General features: G+C 44.9%; 1 protein-coding gene across 1 annotated transcript in view; it reads right to left on the bottom strand.

Annotated features, from left to right (window-relative positions):
- Positions 1-25,331, bottom strand: part of HK3 (hexokinase 3) — a 128,712-nt gene that overhangs the window by 22,886 nt on the left and 80,495 nt on the right. The window contains exons 4-6 of the mRNA XM_073651366.1: positions 15,665-15,807; positions 6,105-6,224; positions 15-110 (exon numbers count right to left, since the gene is read on the bottom strand). Coding sequence (XP_073507467.1) covers positions 15-110; positions 6,105-6,224; positions 15,665-15,807 — 359 coding nt within the window. The remainder of the gene's footprint in view (positions 1-14; positions 111-6,104; positions 6,225-15,664; positions 15,808-25,331) is intronic.

The following is a 25,331-nucleotide window of genomic DNA, read 5'->3' as shown; positions in this document are numbered from 1 at the left end:
CATGCAAGACTTACCCCATGCCTATGAACAGCATCTTTTAGCAACTGAACCACATCTTGTCCCTCCACACCAGAACAGTGAAATCCCTTGGTCCAAGAAATGAGAACGCTCTGTGTAAATCAATCATAGGGTTAGACCAGATCAACTCACTAGGATTTTTTTTTTTTCATTCAAAGCATTCAAGTAATCTATTACTATGTACCGTTAAAAGATGTCCAGTAGTAGCACTGTTGATTACAGTATATTGGGATTGTAAGGGAGGGAGGAAGAATTAAAATAATCTAACAGATCATCATATAGAAAACGCAATCTAAAGACAATATTAGACAAATACACAAACAACTATAGCAGAGATAGCCAATGACTTCAGTGTTTGACCCAGGACTATTAACCAAACCATACAAATTGATCTTTTCTTTAATAAATAATAAGTACATAAAATTTGAAGAATTATACAAAAGGAAACCATCAAAGGGTTGTGTAGAATAAATAAGTAGATTAAATTTATATTGGAAATTATTACTAACCTCCAGGTAATATATTATGCACATACAGTAGCCCTAGAGTAGCAGACACTGAAAGCTACTGCGGCTAAAAACCGCAAACAATAAAGGGTTCGCTCATATCTGTGTATAAAATTAGTGAGTCCAATGTGAGAAGAAAAAAAAAATCATTGCACTCACACCAATGTTATTCAATGACAATGCACACCACATGGAAACTGCGTATGCCATCCAATTTTTACGCACACATCTCATAGGGAACTCGACATTTCATCAGCCAAGTGCAGCAAGTTCACAGTGTGAATCGTCAGAATAGATAGAAAGAGGATAATGAGATATTTCAGTGCGTATGTAGTTTACTGTACATGTATTTAGCTAATAAATATAAACATAAATGAAAAAAATATATAAGATTACGTGGGCCCCCTTCCTGTCTTTAATAACCAGCAAAGGCTAAGCAGACAGCTGCGGACTGACATTAATAGGCCGGAAGGGGGCTATGGATATTGCCCCTTCCCAGACGAATAACACGAGTACTCAGCCACCCCAGAAATGGCGCTTAGCCTTGGCTCTTCCCAATTGCCCTGGTGCATTGCCAATCGGGTTTTGAGGTTGATGTCAACTGCGTAATGTCTGCTGAATTCAAGCCCAGAGGTTAATAATGGAGGAGAGGAGTCTGTCAGACACCCCCATTACTAACCCTGTAAGGTATAGATAAAAAAAAAACACACACACAGACACACGAGTCCTTTAAATTTTAAAAAGCACTCCCCGAAAATTACTCTTACCCATTTAATACCATAAAAAAATAAATCCAAAGGGTCCGCTGTAATCCATAATATGGACGATCCCCGACTCTACTACATCAGGATGCTGTGATGAGCGGTGACATCAGTTAAGTTACCGCTCACCACAGCAGCTGGAACACACTTAGAATATCTTTTCTTTCCAACGTTTCTGGTATTAACATTAATAAACATTATAAGATTTTCTTCACACACATAAAATACCATAAACTCTTTTAGCAGCATATCAAACTTTTCAATATAAAACTTTTTCAAGTAAAACATTCTTGAGCTCTGGCCGCTGTGCAACTTGCGACCAGGTAAAGGTGCAACAGTCCATTTAATCCGCCTTGAGGTAGACGTTGCGGTTTTTGTATAAAACCAGTAGGGGGCGCTTTAAGAAGCGCAACTATTTACAAGGGTGGCCGCTCTCAGTCCTCGGCCAGTGGGGATAAGGGAGTGGCTGCTCACAGTCCTCAGCCTGGTTAGGGATTAGGGGCACACAGGTAACGTTCACAGAGTCAACAGTTTCACTATGTGTCCCAACGGGGACCGCACTTTCACAAACGGGAACAGTTCCATTTTACCGTTTACTGGTAACGGTGTCCTCCTCGCTCTTCCGGGTAGTCTTCAGCTCCGACCGGATCGTCAGGGTAGTCCATGTCTGGGCGGTACCGCAGTTCCTCCTCCGTTAGACGGTGGACATGGAGGGCGTACAGTCCCTTTGCGCCCTTGTGCCGGGTGTAGGTGACCAAGTCACCGGGGTACAGGTCACGTCTGTGATGTCCCTCCGGCAGGTGGCTTTCTACGTCTCTCCTGGTGACGAAGACGTCGGTGTCAGCCTCCGGGTCTCTGATGAAGCCCCAGCCGTGCTCCAGCTGGAACTTTACTACGGTCCCGGTGGCTCGGGGACCGCGGATGGCGTGGGGGTCTTGTTGGGCCCTCCTCTTCTGCTCCGCGCTCCGGGCTTGGAGTCGCTCCTCCCTGATGCGCCTCTGCCGCCGCTCCCTTTCAAAGGTGGCCAGCTGTTGACGGGAGCAATCCAGGCGACAGGCTGCTTCCGCCCGGGTCTCCTGGGTGAACCCCATGAGACTCTCGCCGGTGGGATCCCATGCAAACTGGGCATCCTCCAGCGGGGGTGGAGCGATTTTGGCGAGCTCCGGGGCCAGGATCAGAGGCTCGCTCAGGGGTTGTTCTCTCCGGAGACGGGGGTTGACGAACTCCGATGGCCACTCGAAGGGTAGCCCGTCCGGGCTGGTATGTTGCGCATAGAGGTCCGCGCCCAGGGGTGGCACCACGGGCTTCGGGCGTGTGACAGCGCCCGGGTGCACTCGGCCTTGCGACCAGGCCGGTGGTCGTCTGTTGGTCGCGCCCGGGGATGACACCGCCAAGGCAGGGGGCGCTAGTGAGGCAGCGGCGCCCGGGTTCAGAGGGCACAGCGCGGGGCGGGGCGTGACGACGGTGCTTGCTGCCTGAGGCCTAGCTGGTGGCGGTGGAGGCGTGGTCTCAGGTACGGTCCCCAGGGCTTCGGGTCCCGCAACGGAGGGTGGGGGCAGGCTTGCGGCCTCAGGGCTTGGGGTGGTGTCATCCCCGTTACCTGCCTTGGTCTTGACGGCCTCCTCCGCGGCGTTGTCTGCCACCGCCGGTCCCTCTTCTCCGCGCCAAGCTGCAAGCGCGCTACTCGGTCCTTGCGGGGTCCTCTGCTGGCTGCCTTCGTGCTGCCGGGGCATCTCCTCTCTCCACCCGGCAAACACATCCCGCTGCGCCCGGACCATCCTCCTGTTCAGGTCTTCCAGCGCTGCGCGCGCACTGTCCGGGTCCCTGGGCAGCTGGGCTAGCAACTCTGTCAGGCTGCAGGGTGGCTCAGCTTGCAGCAGGCTGCGGGCCAGGGTGCTGGTGGAGTTCTCTGCTCCCTCCATCTCCGGGTGCAGCAGGTCCAGACTGTTCCAGGCTGCGCCCGGCCCCACAGTTTTCTTTCCTATCCGCCCCCATGGGGGGTGATCTTGGGGGCATCTGCTGACAATCACCTTCAGGGGCAGCCCCCCCACGTTGATGGACATCTCCATTGCTGCACTCATTGTTGCTGGGGGCGGGCCCCTCCTTTGGCGCCACTCTGGGACCTGGCCCACGATGGGAGGCGGCTTCCTGCTGTCTTTTGGTGCGCACATAATGGCGTCCACTCTGCCAGGGCGGGAAAAACGGATGAAGAAGGCGGGAAACGGTCCAAAATGGCGTCTGATGGCGGGAATCGGCTCCGGATGGCGGGAAACGACTCCGGACGGTGGGAAACTTCTGGAAATGGCGGGAGATTTCTTTTCAAGGTACATGCACAATCTTCTTCAGGCACGCAATACCCGCTTGTGGCGGGTTGGTAAAGATCCTGCCGACTACGCCAAAGTTGACGTGCCCCCTGGGCCAGTGTTGTGCAGGGGGATACCCGGAGCCGGGCCTTCTGTAAGATGCTGGGGGTTGTAGTCTCCGTGTGGCGGCGACCCGGTCCGTGCCCAGGGTGGTCAAACCAGCAGCAGTCTATTGGTGTTATACTAAGTGTCCGACTACGCCACCCGTGGATTGCGGTCAGTGGGGACCGCCGCTGCGCTGCAGACCGCTGAGGCTGATGTAGTTTGCGCAGCCAAGTATGGAATAACTCCCCACGGGAGAAGTATTGCCTCAGGGCAGCTAGTGTGGATGCTGAGAATGATGGTGTGAGCGTCCCAGTACTGATGGTGCTGGTGCGGCGATGAAACACAGAGACTTGTAATTGCAGTTTCCAATGCTTTACTCACGGTTGTTATTCTGGTCACTTGTGCACATGAGGGACCGCCTGAGCCGTGCTGCGTTCACCAGGCAAGGGACTCGACCAACTCCCAGGCAATTCCAGAGCGTGGCACAGGGCTCTCTTCCTTTCCTTTCTCTGGCCGTCCCCACCAGTGACCCACCTTTGTCCAGCTCCCTTGGGCCTTCTCTTGGCGAAACCTATCTCCGGTTTCCCTGACCCTATGCGGTATGCTTTCCTGGTGGATGTAGTGAGGGGTCGCACCAAGATGTGGTAACAACCTCCGGTCTTTGGCTGAGGAATCTATTGCCTCCACCAATTTGGGTTCCGGTACCCTGTTCTGCCAACCCTTCACCCTGTATCTTCTGGGCATATGGGGTTCCTTCTGTCCTCGTGTCTCTGGGCCTTTCTCTGTGTTCCTTGCTTCCTTTCTCCTCTGTTCCAGTTCCTTTCTTACTTTCCTTTCTGTTCTTTCTTCTCTCTCTCAGGCTCCAGCCTTTTGACAAGGCCTGCCTGCGGAGCAGAGCCCATGCAGAGGCTCTGCTTCCAGTCTTCTCCTCTCACTCTTAACACTGACTGAACTGAACTAAGATCTAAGATGGTGCCCACCTTATATACCTCCTTCTAACACCCGAGCCCAGGTGACTAGCAACCAATGGGCTCCTACCTATGCCCAGAAACCCACCCCTATCTGCTCCTACACCACTGGGTATTCCACCCCCCGCCCCACTCCAGCCAGGGACAGATGCTGTCGTGCCTGCACTTCTGTCTAGTGGGAGCACCGTTGACCTGTCCCTCGGAAATGGGGTGTGTGTGGTGCATGCAGCTAAACGAGTCCTGGTCCACAATCCATCCTTACCCGGGAGTGGAATATCACACCTCTGGTTTGAGGTGCAATACCCCTGTAGCAGCCGAGCCCTCGGGGTGCTACACATGTACACTCAGTACAACTTACAATGGGTAGTAATACTGCACCTCAGACCATCCCTGGCTCAGAAAAAAAGTTGGCTAGAAGGAATGAACTGCTGATTATACGTGGTACCTTTAGTTGATGTGTGCCATGTGCCATTTGGTCTATTGCTCGTTGAACAAGTTACAGAAGTAAGCACCACTTGAGTGTGTTTTCACTTGTGACTTTCTCACACCTCTGCACCACCTGCACAGGCACTAGTCCACTCAATATACAACCCCGGGCAAAAATTATAGAATCACCGAGCTCGGAGGATGTTCATTCAGTTGTTTAATGTTGTTGAAAAAAAGCAGATCACAGACATGGCACAAAACTAAAGTCATTTCAAATGGCAACTTTAGGGCTTTAAGAAATACTAAACTGTGATCCCATGCTATAGTGTCTGTATACTCTTTTGCGTCCTCCCCTGCCCAGGAGCTGTGGCATGATCAGACCATGTTCCGTACACGGTCAGACACAGCCATTGATTAAAATGAACTTTAGTTCATGGGAAAAACCCTTTAAGTAATCAGCATTGACCGCAGTTCAAGCAGGAGCCATTTTCATGTTCTCTTTGGCACTTTTACAGCCCTAATAGCAAGTACTACTCACCCCCTTCATACATTTGCTATCCAGCTATGGCATAAGTATTCCTCTAGACAGCACTACTCTTTTGCATGGGTCTGACTTCAACTGATAGAGCTGAAAGTCCAGGTCTTTCATATGGTTGCAGTACAGCAAATCTGTTGCATCTTATACATCGCATAAATAGTTGGCATTGCTAAACTTATCAAAGTAAAAAGACATGCAACTATATATTGTTAGATTGTTTGAAATACTAACACTATAATCTACAGATGTCATGTATGGTATTGGATTTTATATGGAAAAATAATGGCATTTCCATAGCATTAAAGCAAGTTGGGTATTAAGGTGGTATTTCCACACAATTCTGGCCATTAATTAACCTTATTATCAGGCGGTTAGGGCCTACTGATTATTAAGAAGTCAGATGGTTTGCAAACGCTTTCCACAATATTGTCATGTGAACATAGCCTTAAACTAGGAACATTTCTATGTAACCCACTTACCTTGTCCAACTGACTCTGCTGACAAGGGAATGAAAAAGTGAATCCAAGTGGGAAAATTCTGTGTTTGAGGTTTCGTTTTTCAAGGAACCGGCCAAGACATTCAGCAACGTGATCAAACAGCTGTGGAGAAAACAGCCAATAAAAGAAACTTACTATATTTGTTATGTTTAAGATCTACTCCTGGTTTTGGCAATGAAAATACCAGATTGACTACAATACGTCCTTGTAATACATGTACACAACTCACCAGAGGCCCCAACTATTTCTATCCAACTTTCAAATAGGACATGCAGATATTATGGTGTCGGCACAAAATTACTTTCAAACCAAGCATAGGCTCAAGCATAGTTTGGCACCTATTGGTGCTGCCAAATAGCTCTCAGCCTCTTTCCACCCTTCTCCACCCTTCTTTGGTCCTTTAACAGAGTTTTCAAAGGAAGAGCAAGGTGGAGATAGATGCAAAACAAGTAGGTGGGGAGAGCCCTGAGCGGTTCAGCTATGGCAGGAGAGGGTAGAGGATGACATGGCATCTCTATGGAAACCTCTGTTTTAAATGTATTGTATGTTATTCTCCTGAAGTCTGCAGTTCCTGTGTGTCAGAGGTGATGGGGTTAACTGTAGGGCCAGCCCATAGTGGGGAGGAGGATTTGGGACCTGTGTTATCAGTTCATGTTTTGGGAAGGAGCTGATAGTAAGGGAGAGAAAAGAAATGACACCCTTAGAGGAAGATGATCCACACCTGGTGTATGTGGTTGAGACCAGAAAAAGCGTGCAAATTTGAGCGAGGGATCTTCAGTGGCAGCAGTGTTCATCCTTTAGCAGGCAAGTCGGAGTACCTACAAAAAGACTTTTAGGAACGTCTTTAGTGTTGGCCAGACATGGAAGCTGCCATCAGTGAGGCAGTGTCAGCTAGGCTGGGGCACATTTAGTAAGGCGACAGCCGGAGAAGCTTCTTTACGTTGTTCTTAGGAAGTGTAGTTTGAGCGTAGTGGTCATAGTGAAACATATCAACCGAGGTGGCACTGGGATGATGGAGGTCCTCAGCTTAACTTGCAATTCTACAGTAACATTCATTTCAAGCATTGTGTCGCTGTCCATAACCACCAAGAATGTGTCTCTATATTGTGCATAACAAAACACCAAGCTTATTTCTTGCTACCCTCTGTACGCAAGTTTTAGTGTCAGTAAAAAGGACTTCACTTTTACAAGCTGGTCTGGTTTCCTTATCGTGGGGTTAAAGGGGTCCGGCGCCGCACAAATCGTGGCAGAGCTGAACCTGAAGGTGTCCGCAGCACAACCACATTCAGGCAGGGCCCCCACTTTCATGCAGCATGTTGGGGCGCTGAAGACAAGTATCTCGCCCATGGCAATCACCCTGTGCCCCGTTACAAGGGAAATGAGTGCTTGTGCTTTGTCTGAACAGATAGACTCCCTGTAACACACACACACACACACACACACACACACACACTGTATTATTTCTACATATTTCATGCAATAAAATGCAAATTAAGTATTTGATGCAACAGAAAAACAGAACTTAATTGTACAGAAACCTTTGTTTGCAATTACATAGGTCAGATGTTTACTGTAGTGCTTGACCATGTTTGTACACACTGCAGAAGGTATTTTGGCCCATTCCTCCATACAGATCTTCTCCTGATCTTTCAGGTTTCGGGGCTGTCGCTGGACAACATTGATTTTCAGCTCCCTCCAAAGATTTTCTATTAGGTTGAGGTCTGGTGACTGGCTAGGTCACTCCAGGACCCTGAAATACTTCTTATGGAGCCACTCCTTAGTTGCCCTGGCTGTGTGTTTTGGGTCATTGTCACGCTGGAAGACCCAGCCACGACACATCTTCAATGCTCTTACTGAGAGAAGGAGGTTGTTGGTCAAAATCTCACAATACATGACCCCAACCATTCTCCCTTCAATACGGATCAGTCGCCCTGTCCCCTTTGCAGAAAAGCACCCCCAAAGTATGACATTTCCTCCACCATGCTTCACGGATGGGTCAGTGTTCTTGTGGTTGTACTCATCCTTCCTCCAAACACAGCCAGTGGAGTTGATACCAAAAAGTCATATTTTGATCTCATCTGATCTTCTCCCAATGCCTCCTCTGGATCATCCAGGTGGTCACTGGCGAACTTCTAAAGGGCCTAGACATGTGCTGGCGTAAGCAGGGGGACCCTACGTGCCCTGGAGGATTTTAAACCATGACGGCATAGTGTGTTACTAACAGTAATGTTTGAGACTGTGGTCCCAGCTTTCTTCAAGTCATTGAGCCGCCCCCCCATGTAGTTCTGGGCTGATTACAGACCCTTCTCAGAATCACCCTTAACCCCATGAAGAGAGCTCTTGCATGAAGCCCCAGACCGAGGAAGAATGACAGTCATCTTGTATTTCTTCCATTTTCTAATAATTGTGTCAACAGTTGTTGCTTTCTCACCAAGCTGCTTGCCTATTGTCCTGTAGCCCATCCCAGCCTTCTGCAGGTCTACAACTTTGTCCCTGGTGTCCTTAGACAGCTTTTTAGTCTCGGCCATGGTGGAGAGGTTCGAGTGTGATTGATTGGGTGTGTGTACAGGTGTCTTTTATAAAGGTAACAAGTAGAGATGAGCGAATATGTTCGAAAACGATTGCCAATTTCAAATTCGGCACATTCGGATTCGTGATCGGGCACTTAAGCATTTTTTCTTAAAATCTGCAAAATTCGGTAAAAGTCCGGGAAATGATTGCTTTACCACTAAAGTATTTTTTTATCACTTTGCCTAGGATAGTGGTGGTGTATGATGAGAGTGAGGGTTTGGAGGACGTGTTTGAAGAGGGGAGGGGGGAGAGGTTCGGAGGAGTGTCGTGCTTGTAATTTTTTTTTTCCTAACTATGTGTGCAAATGTGTGCTAGCCAATCAGGGTACAGGAACCATCCACAATGTCCATACACAAGGGCTTGTGCCATTGGCTGCTGAAATCACATGTCCCTCTCGATATAAAGAAAAGACATGTGGTTTTAGCGACATTTTATTACTATAGCAGGTCAGAGAGGCTGCTCTCGGTCTGCTCCTGGATACTGACAGATTTTAGCTAATGAGCTAGGCGGTGGCTTCCAAGTCAGATAGTTTACATAGTTCATGTCCTGTGTGGATGTGAAATCGACCTTACAAAAAAATATATATATATATATAATATGTTGGAACATTAGTGAGGTCCAGACAAAAAAACAGCAGGGCACATTTTTATAGAACTCTGTTATGCACTGCTTCTATTGTACTCCATGCAGGAGTACACCTTTAAAAATCTATTTTTTTTCCATTACTAATGTTATTCAGCAAGCTATAGCTCGCCTTCTCATTTAGTGGCGCTGAAATTCAGTTGTGTGCAGAGTAAAAAAATCTATTTTTTTGTTGCTAATAGCGTGCTCCTACCACACTATCTGAGCAACATGAGTGGGAAAAAGCGAGGTTGTGGTGGAAGGGGGATTAAGCTTGGTGTTCAAGGTATATGTGGGGTAGGTGCTAATGTTAGTGAAAGCACTAGTGAACCATCACGTCCTAGCCAAAGACAGCTGACAACTTCTGTTACAGGACGGCTACTCCATTCCCTTTCTTTGGCAGCCGCACAGCAGTACACCTTGTAGATGAGGGCCAGAAAGAGAATGTGCTCCAGTGGATGGTAAGCACTGCATCAAGTGGCCTATCCTCCTCTTCCTCCACCTCAAAATCACACACACTGTACAGTCCACAGAGGTGGCACCCCAAATGCCCTTGTTTCCACCCCCCCCCCACGTCACAACTTTCCAACTGCCCAACTGACTATAGGGAACCACAGATGGGCGCGTCTACAGAGCTGTTCACACATTCTGTACCATGGGCCTTAGAAGCGTACTCCAAACATTCACAGAGTCAAGAGGAGGAAAGCATCTACTACCGATGCCCAAAATTTTTTTAGATTGGATCCGGGGCAGGATGAAGTAGGGTCCAAGTAGCATCCTGACCCTCGTCAACCGGAAATGGTTTTCACTTCACAGGTGTGCCCTGTCAGGTTTAATAAGTGGGATTTCTTGCCTTATAAATGGGGTTGGGACCATCAGTTGTGTTGTGCAGAAGTCTGGTGGATACACAGCTGATAGTCCTACTGAATAGACTGTTAGAATTTGTATTATGGCAAGAAAAAAGCAGCTAAGTAAAGAAAAACAAATGACCATATTTACTTTAAGAAATGAAGGTCAGTCAGTCAGAAAAATTGGGAAAACTTTGAAAGTGTCCCCAAGTGCAGTTGCAAAAACCATCTAGCGCTACAAAGAAACTGGCTCACATGAGGACCGCCCCAGGAAAGGAAGACCAAGAGTCACCTCTGCTTCTGAGGATAAGTTTATCCGAGTCACCAGCCTCAGAAATCGCAGGTTAACAGCAGCTCAGATTAGAGACCAGGTCAATAACACACAGAGTTCTAGCAGCAGACACATCTCTTCAACAACTGTTAAGAGGAGACTTTGTGCAGTAGGCCTTCATGGTTAATTAGCTGCTAGGAAACCACTGCTAAGGACAGGCAACAAGCAGAAGAGACTTGTTTGGGCTAAAGAACACAAGGAATGGACATCAGACCAGTGGAAATCTGTGCTTTGGTCTGATGAGTCCAAATTTGAGATCTTTGGTTCCAACCACCGTGTCTTTGTGCGACGCAGAAAAGGTGAACGGATGGACTCTACATGCCTGGTTCCCACCGTGAAGCATTGAGGAGGAGGTGTGATGGTGTGGGGGTGCTTTGCTGGTGACACTGTTGGGGATTTATTCAGAATTGAAGGCATACTGAACCAGCATGGCTACCACAGCGTCTTGCAGCGGCATGCTATTCCATCCGGTTTGCGTTTAGTTGGACCATCATTTATTTTTCAACAGGACAATGACCCCAAACACACCTCCAGGCTGTGTAAGGGCTATTTGACCAAGAGGGAGAGTGATGGGGTGCTACGCCAGATGACCTGGCCTCCACAGTCACCAGACCTGAACCCAATCGAGATGGTTTGGGGTGAGCTGGACTGCAGAGTGAAGGCAAAAGGGCCAACAAGTGCTAAGCATCTCTGGGAACTCCTTCAAGATTGTTGGAAGACCATTTCCGGTGACTACCTCTTGAAGCTCATCAAGAGAATGCCAAGAGTGTGCAAAGCAGTCATCAAAGCAAAAGGTGGCTACTTTGAAGAACCTAGAATATAAGACATATTTTCAGTTGTTTCACACTTTTTTGTTAAGTATATAATTCCACAAGTGTTAATTCATAGTTTTGATGCCTTCAGTGTGAATGTACAATTTTCATAGTCAAGAAAATACAGAAAAAATACAGATGACCTGGCCTCCACAGTCACCAGACCTGAACCCAATCGAGATGGTTTGGGGTGAGCTGGACTGCAGAGTGAAGGCAAAAGGGCCAACAAGTGCTAAGCATCTCTGGGAACTCCTTCAAGATTGTTGGAAGACCATTTCCGGTGACTACCTCTTGAAGCTCATCAAGAGAATGCCAAGTGTGTGCAAAGCAGTCATCAAAGCAAAAGGTGGCTACTTTGAAGAACCTAGAATATAAGACATATTTTCAGTTGTTTCACACTTTTTTGTTAAGTATATAATTCCACAAGTGTTAATTCATAGTTTTGATGCCTTCAGTGTGAATGTACAATTTTCATAGTCAAGAAAATACAGAAAAATCTTTAAATGAGAAGGTGTGTCCAAACTTTTAGTCTGTACTGTATATATTATACACATACTGTATATGTACTGTATTGCCAAGTGTCAGTATTACTATGACATTGTGGGTGCCACCAGGTAATTCAAAATATCGATCAGTTGGAAATCCCCATGCTGGGTCCCCAAGATCAAAAGATTGAAAAACAAAGTTATATCTACTTCTGGACAGAATCTGGTAAAGTTCAATAATTTAAGAACATCTTCTTTGAAAATATATATGTCCCCCCCCCCCCATCCCCATGTATATTTTGGAAACTTTCATCTCTTTAGCATTTTATCCCCATTCACCCTTTACAGGATTTAGGACCTATTTAAGGAAGGAGATTTAGGATGCCATCCAATCAAAGTTATTATTTCACAATGCTTATATTAATGCAATGGTGAAATACCAACGTCATATAGTCACTGCTATGGGACCCGTGAGCCTGGAAGGCCCCAAAGCAGCAGGGGAACGAGAAAGATAGGCGAGCATTGGGGGGGGGGAGTTGCGGCGGTGGAGCGGTGCACACACAGTAGCCGCTGAGGCACCTACCACGTGTGCCCGCTGCTAATGGGAAATGAATATCCCCTCTCCTCCACTCCCATGGGTGTGGAGAAGAATGAATATTCATTCTCTTTAGCAGCGGGCACTGAGGAGCACTCAGCCGCAGCTCCTGCTGACAGTGCCCTCTGCTAAAGAGAAAGTGTATTCGCCCATAGTCCCTGCGTTAAGAGGAGTGAATATGCCGGCAGCAGCTCACCTCAGCATCTGAGAGCGCGCGCTGCTCAGATGCTGACATGAGCTGCCTGGCAGACAGGACACAGCAGCGCTGGAGCAGAAGTGAGGAAGGAAGGTGAGTATAAGTGTTTATTTTTTTGTGTGTGCAGTAATGGGCCCACGCATACCAAGATTGGGGGATGAGGGGGTCAAGCATACCAGGATGGGGAAATTTACCAGCAGCGGCTGCATTTCCCACCCTAGGCTTATACTCGAGTCAATAAGTTTTCCCAGATTTTTGTGGCAAAATTAGGGGCCTCGGGTCGGCTTATTTAAAATATACGGTATTTTTAAATCAGCGAGTACGTGGTGCCCATAATACTGCAGGACTGTGGGGTGCATTATACTATATGGTGGCTGCATTTTACCCTATGGGATGTGTAATATACTGTCTGGAGGACTATGGGGAGTGCATTATACTATATGGAAGATTATGGGGGGGGCATTATACTATATGGAGGATTATGGGGGGCGCATTATACTATATGGAAGGCTATGTGGGGCCATTATAATATTTTGAGGGCTATGTGGTGGGCCATTATAGTGTATGAAAGCAATTATGCAGTGTGAAGTCCATCATACTGTTTGGAGGGCTAACGGGCCATTATACTGTATGGTGGTCTGTGTGTGAGTCACAGTTGGGGGATCATACTGTGTTAGGGTCACCATACTTTGCCTTGGGAGTTGAAGTGGGGTACGATAGGGTCATTATACTGTGCATGTGGAGGCTAATGTGTAGGAATGCACCATGGGGTTATCAAACTGTGTTTGGGGGGCACTTTTATTGCCATCATACTTTATGGGGGCAATGAAAGGGGGATCTAGTACTTCAGCAGGAGGAGAATTACTAAGTAAAGGCTGGAAAGGTGTGAGATCTGCTCTTCTGTGACACAGACAAATTTTTATTTTTTTTTTGGTGGGGGAACCCAATTAGAGCTTCTGCTATGGGGCCCCCATGATTTCCATGTACGCCCCTGGTTTAATAAATATATTATACGTATAATTTAAGGGAAAGAAGAATGTATACATCTAAATAAACAAACTTGGGATTTTTGCAAAACCATAAAATTTCACTTAAAATGTAATTTAAGACTGTACAATAATAAGAAGTTTCTTTTTATCTCTCATAAAACACATTACAATTTAGCAATTACTGAACTATAGGTCGTTGGCATTTCACCATTGTATTAACATAAGCGTTGTGAAATTTCGAGTCGACGTACACTTCTACTTACACAAATTATTGCAAAAGAAAAAAAAGCCTTTATAAATAATGGCATGTCTGTCATCAAGCTTAATACTGGTAATTGAGGCCTAACGAGCCAGCATGATAGCCCTACTTTCATGCCGAGGCAGATTTTATATATTATTAGTTTAAGGAATCTAGTATAAAAACAAGAACACAAATCTTTGCCTAATAGCTACTTAGTCAGCGACTGTTGTCATTTCTGAAAGTTATATAATTATATTATTTTAATATACCGTATTTTTCAGACTATAAGACGCACCTAGGTTTTAGAGGAGGAAAAAAAAAATTTAAGCAAAAAATGTGGTCATGATGCACTTTAAAGGGGGAGGGGGTCTTCTGCTGACACTGGTATAGGGGTAATTTCCCCCAATTCTGACAATATCCCCCATCCTGGTATATATGCCCCCTCCCTTCCTTTTATACGTGGTCCCCATCCCCATCCTGGTATGCCTGGCACCCCTCCATCCTGGTATGCATGGCACCTCTCCATCCTGGTATGCATGGCACCCCTCATCCCTTTCCTGGTATGCATGGCACCCCTCATCCCTATCCTGGTATGCATGGCACCCCTCATCCCTATCCTGGTATGCATGGCACCTCTAATCCCTATCCTGGTATGCATGGCACCCCTAATCCCTATCCTGGTATGAATGGCACCCCTCATCCCTGGCCTGGTATGCATGGCACCCCTGATCCCTGTCTTGGCATGCATGGCACCCCTAATCCCTATCCTGGTATACATGACACCCCTAATCCCTATCCTAGTATGCATGGTCCCCCTAATCCGAATCATGCTGCACATAAAAAAAAAATAAACACTCCTACTCAAATTTCTTCTCTCCTCCAGCGCTGCATCCTGTCTGCCTGCACTGATATCTACATGTGAGCCGCGCATGACGTCACTGCCATGTGCGGCTCACAAGGAGAGATCAGGGACTGTGTGCGCGAGGAGCAGTGACTTCACTCTCCTTCATAGCCGGCACACAGCGGAGCCGCAATGTGGCTCCTGCTGCTGCCGGCTATCTTGTGTGCCCACTCATTAAAAGGCATGAATATTCACCCCCTCCCCACGCCCATGGGCGTGGAGAGAGGTTGAATATTCATACCCTTTAACAGCGGGCATAGGCGATTCCGGCAGCAGCAGGAGCCTCAACGCGGCTACACTGTGTGCCGCTATTAAGGAGCATGAATATTCAGTGCTCCCCACGCCCCATGGGAGCACTGGTATTTGGCTTTGACAAAACTTTAGTGATATACTTAGGTGTGGATTACATGCACTTTTGATGAATTTGCGCCTTGGAAACGCACTAAAAACATGTGCGTTTCTATAAATCCCATCCACTTTGCTGGAACTGTAAGACCGTGCATTTTAGACACAGCAAAAATATACAGCACCAAAAGCTCATTGTGGGAATGTAGCCTAAGGGCTCATTCACACATCCGATTTTTCTCACGTAGAGGTGGACAGACTATTTTCATCAGAGTGTGGTCTGAGTGTCACCAGTTTTTATCGTACATGGAGAAATTTTAAAAAAAAAAGTTTTTCCATCTTCTCTTTTCTAACAGTCCGTGAAAAAAGGGCCACACTTGGATTACATCTGAGTGTTGTGTGATTTTTTTCACGAACCCATTGACTTGCATTGACGATTTTGATTCGACATCACTCCGTGAAATCACAGACATATGAATGGCCCCATAGACTATCACAGGTATGAGCGCTAGTCATGAAAACCACTCATGTAAAAATTGGACATTGTCTTCACAAAGAACTACTAGAAGCAGGATTTTCCCATTTTCTTAATGCTTTTAAAATGTACCTTTTGTCCAGTTCCGGTTATTATATCCTCCGCAATGTCATACACTTCATTATCCATCTCTACTCCACGAGAGCCATCCAGTATGACGTAAACAATTCGGAATTTGGCTCCTCCAAGATCCAGCACCAAGAATTCACCACATTCTGTAACAAAATTAACAATGGAGAAAAATGAAAGACATATTGAACAGTCAAACTATGTAATCAGGCTGTCAGCACAAACGGTTAAAGTTAATAAATGATATGCGCCAGAGTCCCAATCTATCTATCTATCTATCTATCTATCTATCTATCTATCTATCTATCTATCTATCTATCTATCTATCTATCTATCTATCTATCGAGGCTGCCACAGCAGCAAAGTGTCACTCATAAATAAAGAATAAAAAAGTGAGAATTATTACAACCACACAGCGTTTTTAGGTTTTACATAAGCTAGGTGGAACAATTCTTTCTGGCCTTCATTCCTTCATTCAAAATCCAACCATAAAATTTGAGCCAAATATCAGAGAATCCCAGCCTTCTATCCGAACCCTATTTTTCCACTCCTGGTTTTGGCTTATAAATACTGAGGTAAAATACTGACCAAATATCGAACATGTGAACGTGGCCTTAGGTCTGTGCTACCCTTGGACTTTTTGTAGCGCTACTGATTTAACTATTTAGCTACAGCCCAACGCAACACATTGAGTTGTATGCAATTGGGTGGACGGCAGCTGCCACTTCTAGTTAAAAATTATTCTGTAGCGCTAAGGGTCACAATGCAGGTCTAATGGGCAAAGACTCCAATTTCTCATTGCACCGGTTTTTCCCAATAACTGGGACAGTCACGTATACATTTACTGGATGTTCATTACTCATATTTCAGTTCTCAGACCCATATACAGAAGTCCAACTATGGCAACAGCCACGTAGGCCACTAGTTGTAGCACACTATGCTGCGCAAGAAAAGAGGAAATGACTTGCCACATATCCTTAAAGCCATTGGGACATATACTGTATGGAGAACCTCTAGTTCCTTATATCCCTTGTTAATAACAACCCTCAGTGAATCACCTTACCATAAAGAGACCGGCATAACAAGTACTCACTTGTCTCCACACCAGACCGGAAAAGCCCTATTTAATTAGTGAATCTCATTTATACGTTAACTCTATGATTGCCAAACTATAACAAAGCTACTTAAAGCTATGTATATATAAGTTATATATATATATATATATATATATATACAGTACAGACCAAAAGTTTGGACACCTCTTCTCATTTAAAGATTTTTCTGTATTTTCATGACTATGAAAATTGTACATTCACACTGAAGGCATCAAAACTATGAATTAACACATGTGGAATTATATACTTAACAAAAAAGTGTGAAACAACTGAAAATATGTCTTATATTCTAGGTTCTTCAAAGTAGCCACCTTTTGCTTTGATGACTGCTTTGCACACTCTTGGCATTCTCTTGATGAGCTTCAAGAGGTAGTCACTTTTGGTCTGTACTGTATATATATGTGTATATATAGATAATAAATAAATAAATAAATAAATTATATATATATAATGGAATACTACCAATAATTGACATGCTACGTGAGCTATTAAATGTCGTTTTCTCTTTGTTATTTTTGGAGAGCTGCCTATTTTAATAGATATTTATAGATATAGATATATATGTAGACATATCTCTCTCATATGTATATATATATATATCTCATATATATATATATCTATATATCTATATATATATATATATATATATATATATATATATGAAAACTTCTATATACTGTACATGGCTTTAAATATTTAAATAGCTTTGTTATAGCATTTTTTATATAAAAAATTCTCCAACAATCATGAAAAAGTACATATAGATAGATAGACAAGCAGATAGAGATAGAGAGGGAGATAGATATATGTATTTTTCATGATTGCTAGAAAACTTTTTTGATAAAAAAAAATGCTGTTTATCAGAACTATAGTAACAATTTAAACAAGCAATGAAAAAAAAAACAGAAAAAAATGTAAATACATCCCAAAGCTATGCTCACATATAGTTTTTGAGGGGTTCAAAAATTACATGTTTGTCAAGTGGAAACCACTAAACTTCATGAAACACTCCATTTTGGGGAGATTTCGGAGGAGCTTTTCTTTACCTGAAGTGGTTTTGAAGAATTTTAAAAGATTTTTTTTTTCCATTAACCTTTTTTGCAACCTTTTGATTTGACAATGCATAATTTGGAATGGATTCCACCAGGAGACGGTAAAAAGAAGTGACATGCACTTTTCTTTTTACCAGCCATTTTTCAAAACCTCTTAGTGCGTTTTTTAAATACCTTTTAATCCCGCTTTTGATGCTGCATTTTATATCTCTTGTCCATATGCTATTTGTATAAATAAAGCTGCTTTGTTTTTTATATTTCCTGGTATTTGGCTTTGACAAAACTGTATTGATACAGTCATGTACAGATTACATGCAGCTTTGATGCGTTTTCTCAGTGGAAACGCACTAAAAACGCATGTGCAGTTTTTATCTGTGGATTTTCTGCATCCAAATCAAGTCTATGTCCAAAAATTCACATATAAAACTCAGCGTACCAGCAAGAGAAATTACCATGTTGCAGACATTGCAGTCTAACAAACAGGCAATCCCTGCATGTGTTGCAGCTGTCTAACAGCCGCGACAAATGCCGCAGTGGCGGATCAAACCTAGATGCCGAGCACGCCGCAAAATCTCAGCGAGTACCCGAGCATGCTCGTTTAAAGGATTAAACGAGCATGCACGCTCATCACCGCTCACGCCGAGGATCCGGGGAGAATGACTCCTGCAGCGAGTGGGCCCCGGAGCTGCACTCAGCGAGCAGTGTCCTGTCACTCACTGAGCTCAGTGGAGGTCTGGGGCTCGCTCCCTGGCTCCTTAGTGTGATCGGTCGCATGGATTACAGCAGGGGACACTTAGGACAGGTGAGTACGGTATATGGATTATTTTATTTTATTTTTACAGGTGGACACTGCATGAGCAGAATGCTGCTCTCATCATGGTCCCCTGCTGGTGCTGATCGCAGCGCCAGCAGGGAACAATGATGAGGGCAGTGTTCACCCTGCGCTTGGGAACAGTGCAAACTGTACCGCTGATTCCCAAACGCTGGTACGTGTGCTCCTGATGCGGCACAAGGGCAGCACACAGGCAGCACACAGTTGCCACACGTGTGCCACACAGGTACACATGGACACGGATATCTCCAGTACTGGCTTTTCCAGTGCCGGAAATATCCGGACGTGTGAAAGAGCCCTAAGGGGGTGTACACATGGCATCTTTTTCAGACGGATTTTACCCAGAATCTCCAGGAAAAAGTACATCAAGAGCTCCCTGTAAATTGAACTTAGTGGACAGCAATGTCAAAACAACATGCACATGTTCCATCGCTTTTCACTTCTTTTAACCGCTACAGGGTGAATAGCGGCAAATAAGGCCACGTTTCAGCAATGAGCTTTCGCTGCGTATATGATGTAGCAAAATTTCTGCACCAATTATGTAAATTAGGTTGCTTGCGTTTTTTTCATTGCGTTTTTGTGTGCGTTTTTTATCATGCATTTTTGATGCTGCAGTTTTTGTCTCTTGTTGATGTTTCATGCTTTAAATACAGCTGCTTTGTTTTTGATACTTCCTGTTTTTTTGTTGTGACAAAACTTTATTCACATAATAAGGTGCAGATTACATGCGTTTTTTATGCGCACATACTAAAAACGCATGTGAATTTTTTTTACTGTGGATTTTCTGCATCTTACGTAAGTCTATGGGGAAAATCCATACAGAAAACTCTGCGTACCAGAAAGAGAAATTGACATGCTGTGGATTTAAAAAACCCAACGCAGGTCAGTTTACGCAGAATTAAAAAGAAGCACAGTGAGAATGAGATTTCTAGGAATCTCATCCACTTTGATGAAACTGTAAGACTCTGCGTTTTTGACATAGCAAAATTACGCAGCATCAAAAATGCTCCAAAAGCTCATTGTGGGAACGTTTCCTAAAAGTGACATCCTCATTCTTCTGGTCTCTTCGTATACTTAACAGTATAGCTGGTGATGCCATCTCATAAACGACTGTAAAGCTGCCTTGAGAAAATTACTTTTCCTGAAGTGGCTTTGCCTGGGAAAACTCAGTGGCTAAATAACACCATGTGCACATACCCTAAGGTTTTTTTTTTGCTGAGTTTTCAAAAAAACTCTCCACCTCTCCAATCTTTTTCTGACGGATTTTACCCAGAATCCCCTGGGAAGGGAGGAGAGCCAGGCGGAGGTGACCGAGCTGACCGGGAGGACCAGTAGGAGGCGACCGGAGGGACGAGCGCAAGAGAGCGCTGTGGCACTGTGCAGTGCCGGCCAGCGGAGGGTGCCAGGTGGTGGTGACCAGGAGGTGATCAGGAGGACCGGTAAGAGGCGACCGGAGTGACAAGCGCGCTGTGATAGCGTGCAGCGTCCCTAGAGGAGGTGAGTGAGGGGCAGGAGGCCGCGATAAGCGGCCCTACTGAACCCAAGTGTGTACTGTACTGTATTGTATTTGTATCTGTATTGTAATTGTATTGTATTCCCTAGTCCATATTTAATTGATTACCCCCCGTCCATATTTAATTGATCACCCCCGTCCATATTTAAATTGATTCCCCTGAACACCCCCGTCCATATTTAACTGATCCCTCTGACCACATTAAATTGACCCCCCCCGTCCTCATTTAATTGATCCCCGACCACCCCCCGTCCATATTAAAGTGATCCCCCTGACCACATTTAAATGATTGACCCCCCCAGCCCATAATTGATTGATCCCCCTTGTCCTATTTAATAGATTCCCCTTGTCCACTTTTACTCATCCCCAGTCCCTATCTATTTGCCTTATCCCCCACCATATTTAATTAACCCCTGTCCATAATTAATTGATTGATTCCCCAGACCACAATTAATTATTTCCCCAGTCCATATTTATTGATATTATTGATACTTATTGATCCCCAGTCCTTAGTTAATTGACCCACCGTCCATACCTATTTATTTGCTTTACCCCCCATCCTATTTAATTAAACCCCCTGTCCATAATTAATTGATTGATTCCCTAGTCCACAATTAATTATTTCCCCAGTCCATACTTATTGATCCCAGTCCATAGTTAATTGACACACCGTCCATACTTAATTAATCCACCTGACCCACTCAGCTGATCCCCCGTCCATACTTAATTGATACTTAATTGATCCCCCGTCCATACTTAACTGATCCCGCGCCGATATCTAATCGATACACTTGCACATCCCTAATTGATCCCCGTCCATACACCTATATATAAATAATTGTGTTTTGTACTTGTACATATATACTGACTGTATCCCCATATTTAGAATGACGTCCATGTTGGCCGGAGCCGTGCAGTGTACATCTTGCGCAATGTATGCATTCCCTGAGCTACCGCTCAGGGATCCATACTGCTGCGAGAGATGTGAGCATATCGTGCACTTGGAAGCCCAAATCCTGGATCTAAGTGCCCAGATAGCGGTACTGAGGAGCATCGACAACATGGAACGGAGTTTGCTGCTCACCGAGCAGACACTCAATGGGTCAACACTGGGGGTGGAGCTTAGTGGGGAAGCGCAGGCTGAACAGGCAGGGAGCTGGGTAACAGTTAGAAGGGATAGAGGGAAGAAGTATAGGAAGGCTGGTTCAGAACCGGCATTATTGGAGCACGACAGATCCTCTGACCGCCGGGGGAGTGTATGCTCCAGTAATGAGGGGGAGGGGGGAAGTGTAGGGCAGGCTAGACAGGTCCTGGTAGTGGGTGACTCTATTATTAGGGGGACAGACAGGGCAATCTGTCACAAAGACCGGGATCGCCGAACGGTGTGCTGCCTCCCTGGCGCTCGAGTCCGGCACATCGCGGATCGGGTTGACAGGTTACTGGGTGGGGCTGCCGAAGACCCAGCGGTCATGGTCCACATTGGCACCAATGACAAAGTGAGTGGTAGATGGAGGGTCCTTAAAAATGATTTCAGGGATCTAGGTAGGAAGCTTAGGGCAAGGACCTCCAAGGTAGTTTTCTCAGAAATACTACCAATCCCGCGAGCCACACAGGAGCGCCAACGGGAGGTTAGGGAGGTGAATAAGTGGCTAAAGAGTTGGTGCAAGGCAGAAGGGTTTGGGTTCATGGAGAACTGGGCCGACTTCGCTGTCGGCTACAGGCTCTACCGTAGGGACGGGCTGCACCTCAATGGGGAGGGTGCAGCGGTGCTGGGGAAGAAGATGGCTAATAGGTTGGAGGAGTTTTTAAACTAGAGACGGGGGGGGGGAACCAAGGAAATAGGTGGGATGTGAGGCAAGCAAGGGGGAAGGGGAGAAGTGAATATAATGAGGGTGGAGAGGGGGGTGGGGATAGTACAGTTAGATCGTTAGAGAAGAATAGGATGCTAAATAACCCCAAAGTTTTATCTTGCATGCTGACCAACGCAAGAAGCCTGACCAATAAGGCGGATGAGCTGCGGGCGCTTATATCGGAGGAGAGGTATGACATCGTAGGTATAACAGAGACTTGGCTAGACGATAGCTACGACTGGGCGGTAAATTTAACAGATTATAGTTTATTTAGAAGGGACCGGAAACAGGGGAAGGGCGGAGGAGTCTGCTTATATGTAAGGTCACGTCTAAAGCCCAGACTAAGGGAAGATATAGGAGAGGGAGAAGAGGGGGTCGAGTCCATGTGGGTAGAGATAGAGGGGGCAAAAAATAATAATAAAATATTACTGGGGGTCTGCTATAAGCCACCTAATATAACAGAGGAGAATGAGAAACTGCTATTAGGACAAATAGACAAAGTAGCAAAACATAATGAGGTGATTGTAATGGGGGACTTCAACTACCCGGATATTGACTGGGAAACAGAAACCTGTAGATCGCAGAAAGGAAAAAGGTTCTTGACAAATATCAAGGATAATTATCTCTCCCAACTAGTGCAGGAACCAACGAGAGGGAAGGCAGTGTTGGACTTAATATTGACTAATAGGCCTGATAGAATAACTGAGGTACAGATAGGGGGGCACCTAGGTAATAGCGACCATAATATTATCAATTTCAAAATGCCCTTCAGTAGGGTTATCAATAAGGGAACAACTAAAACATTAAACTTTAGAAGGGCGAAGTTTGATCAGCTGAAAGAAAACCTTCAACTTATAGACTGGGACAAAGTTCTTAATCAAGGAAATACGAATAGTAAATGGGAAACCTTCAAAAGAATTCTGAATACTCAGTGCGAGAGGTATATACCGTATGGGAATAAAAGGGCCCGAAATAAGAGGAAACCAATATGGTTGAATAAGAACGTAAAAGGGGCGTTAAATAGCAAAAAAGAGGCATTCAAGAGATTAAAACAGGAAAACAGCAAGGAGGCACTAATGTGTTACAAGGAAAAAACGAGAACCTGTAAGAAACAAATAAAAATAGCGAAGGAGGAAACAGAGAGACGTATTGCTAGGGAAAGTAGATCAAATCCCAAACTGTTCTTTACGTATATAAATAGTAAAAGGATTAAATCGAATAATATTGGACCGATAAAAAGTGATGAAGGCAAAATCATAGAGAAAGATGAGGATAAAGCTAATCTATTAAATAAATTTTTTTCGTCAACTTTCACAAAGGAAAAAGAACTAACAGGCGAAATGAGAAGTGACAAACTTAATCCTCCACTAAGTATGACAAATCTAACCCAAGCTGGGGTACAGAAACGCCTCAGTAACATTAAAATAAACAAATCACCAGGACCTGATGGCATACACCCACGGGTACTAAGGGAACTAAGTAATGTGATAGACAGACCGTTATATCTTATATTTAAGGACTCTGTTGAGACTGGGTCTGTACCACTTGATTGGCGACAGGCGAATGTAGTGCCAATATTCAAAAAGGGAGCAAAAAGTAACACCGGAAACTATCGGCCGGTGAGTCTGACGTCCGTTGTGGGCAAAATTTTTGAAGGCTTTATTAATGAGGCAATCATGGAGCATCTTGATGCTAATAATCTATTAACCCCGAACCAACATGGATTCATGAGGAATCGCTCCTACCAAACAAACCTGATTGACTTCTACGAGGAGGTTAGCTCTCGAGTAGATCAGGGGGAACCAGTGGATGTCGTGTATCTCGACTTCTCAAAAGCGTTCGATAGCGTGCCACATAATAGTTTGGTATACAAAATGAGAATGATGGGGCTGGGGGAAAATGTCTGCAAGTGGGTAGCTAACTGGCTAAAGGATAGAAGGCAGAGGGTGGTTATAAATGGAATATACTCAGATTGGGTAAGCGTCACTAGTGGGCCAATGTTATTTAATATCTTTATTAACGACATAGTCAACGGGATAAATAGTAAAATATCAATATTTGCAGATGACACAAAGTTATGTAAAACAATTAATACAAAAGAGGATAGTGAAGACCTACAAAGGGATTTGGATAAGCTGGGTAGGTGGAGCATTAAATGGCAAATGAGGTTTAACGAGGAGAAATGTAAGGTCATACATATGGGAAGGAAAAATGGAAGTCACCAGTACTCACTGAATGGGAAATCATTGGGGAATTCAGAGATGGAGAAGGACTTGGGCATCTTGATTGATAGCAAACTAAATTGGAGTGCCCAAAGTCAGGCCGCTGCTGTAAGGGCAAACAGGGTAATGGGATGTATCAGAAGAGGTATAGCTGCAAAGGATGAGAACATTGTTCTTCCACTGTACAAAGCACTGGTCAGACCACACTTGGAATACTGTGCTCAGTTATGGGCCCCAATATATAGAAAGGATATAAATGAGCTTGAAAAGGTACAAAGGAGGGCAACAAAATTAATAAGGGGAATGGAGGGACTGCAATACCCAGAGAGGTTGGCAAAACTAGGACTATTCAGCCTGGAAAAGAGAAGGTTGAGGGGGGACATAATAAATGTGTACAAATATGTTAGGGGACAGTATAGAGATCTTGCCCGGGATTTGTTCAAAAGGAGGGATATTACGGTAACAAGAGGGCACTCACTAAGACTGGAAGAGAAAAGGTTTCAGCACCAGCATAGGAAGGGGTTCTTTACGGTAAGAGCAGTGAGAATATGGAATTCACTGAGTGAGGAGACGGTAATGTCGGATTCACTAAACCAGTTCAAGCGGGGACTGGATGCATTTCTAGATACCGGGCAGATTTCTGCATATACTTAAAAATAGAATAAAATAGTAGGTTGATACAGGGATTTATTCTGACTGCTGGTTTCAGAGTCGGGAGGGAATTTTTCCTCAGGTGAAGATTGGCCAAATCATTTGGGGTTTTTGGCCTCATCTGGATCAACTTTAGCAATTACAGAACTAACAGGTCGAACTTGATGGACGCAAGTCTTTATTCGGCTTTACTAACTATGTAACTATGTAATCAAATCCTGTGGACTCTGTCTGCCGTACAGTCAGTCTGAAAGTCAGTCCAAGTGAAAGAACATCAGGCACACAAACCCAGGGACCCATGTATCTGGTGTTTAGGGACACAGAAACACTCCTTGGCCAGAGTTTTTCCTTACACTATGACTGCAAAGGGTCCATGTACGTTTCTTGCATAAGGGGCCCTCTTCTGCCTGAGTACCCCTGGGATGTGACCAGTGT

Source organism: Phyllobates terribilis, unplaced genomic scaffold, assembly GCF_046119375.1.
Source record: "Phyllobates terribilis strain yellow unplaced genomic scaffold, ASM4611937v1 Scaffold_11__3_contigs__length_659146591, whole genome shotgun sequence".
Lineage (NCBI taxonomy): Eukaryota > Metazoa > Chordata > Amphibia > Anura > Dendrobatidae > Phyllobates > Phyllobates terribilis.
Note: the sequence above shows the minus strand (reverse complement) of the source record. Positions and strands in the feature narration are given on the sequence as shown.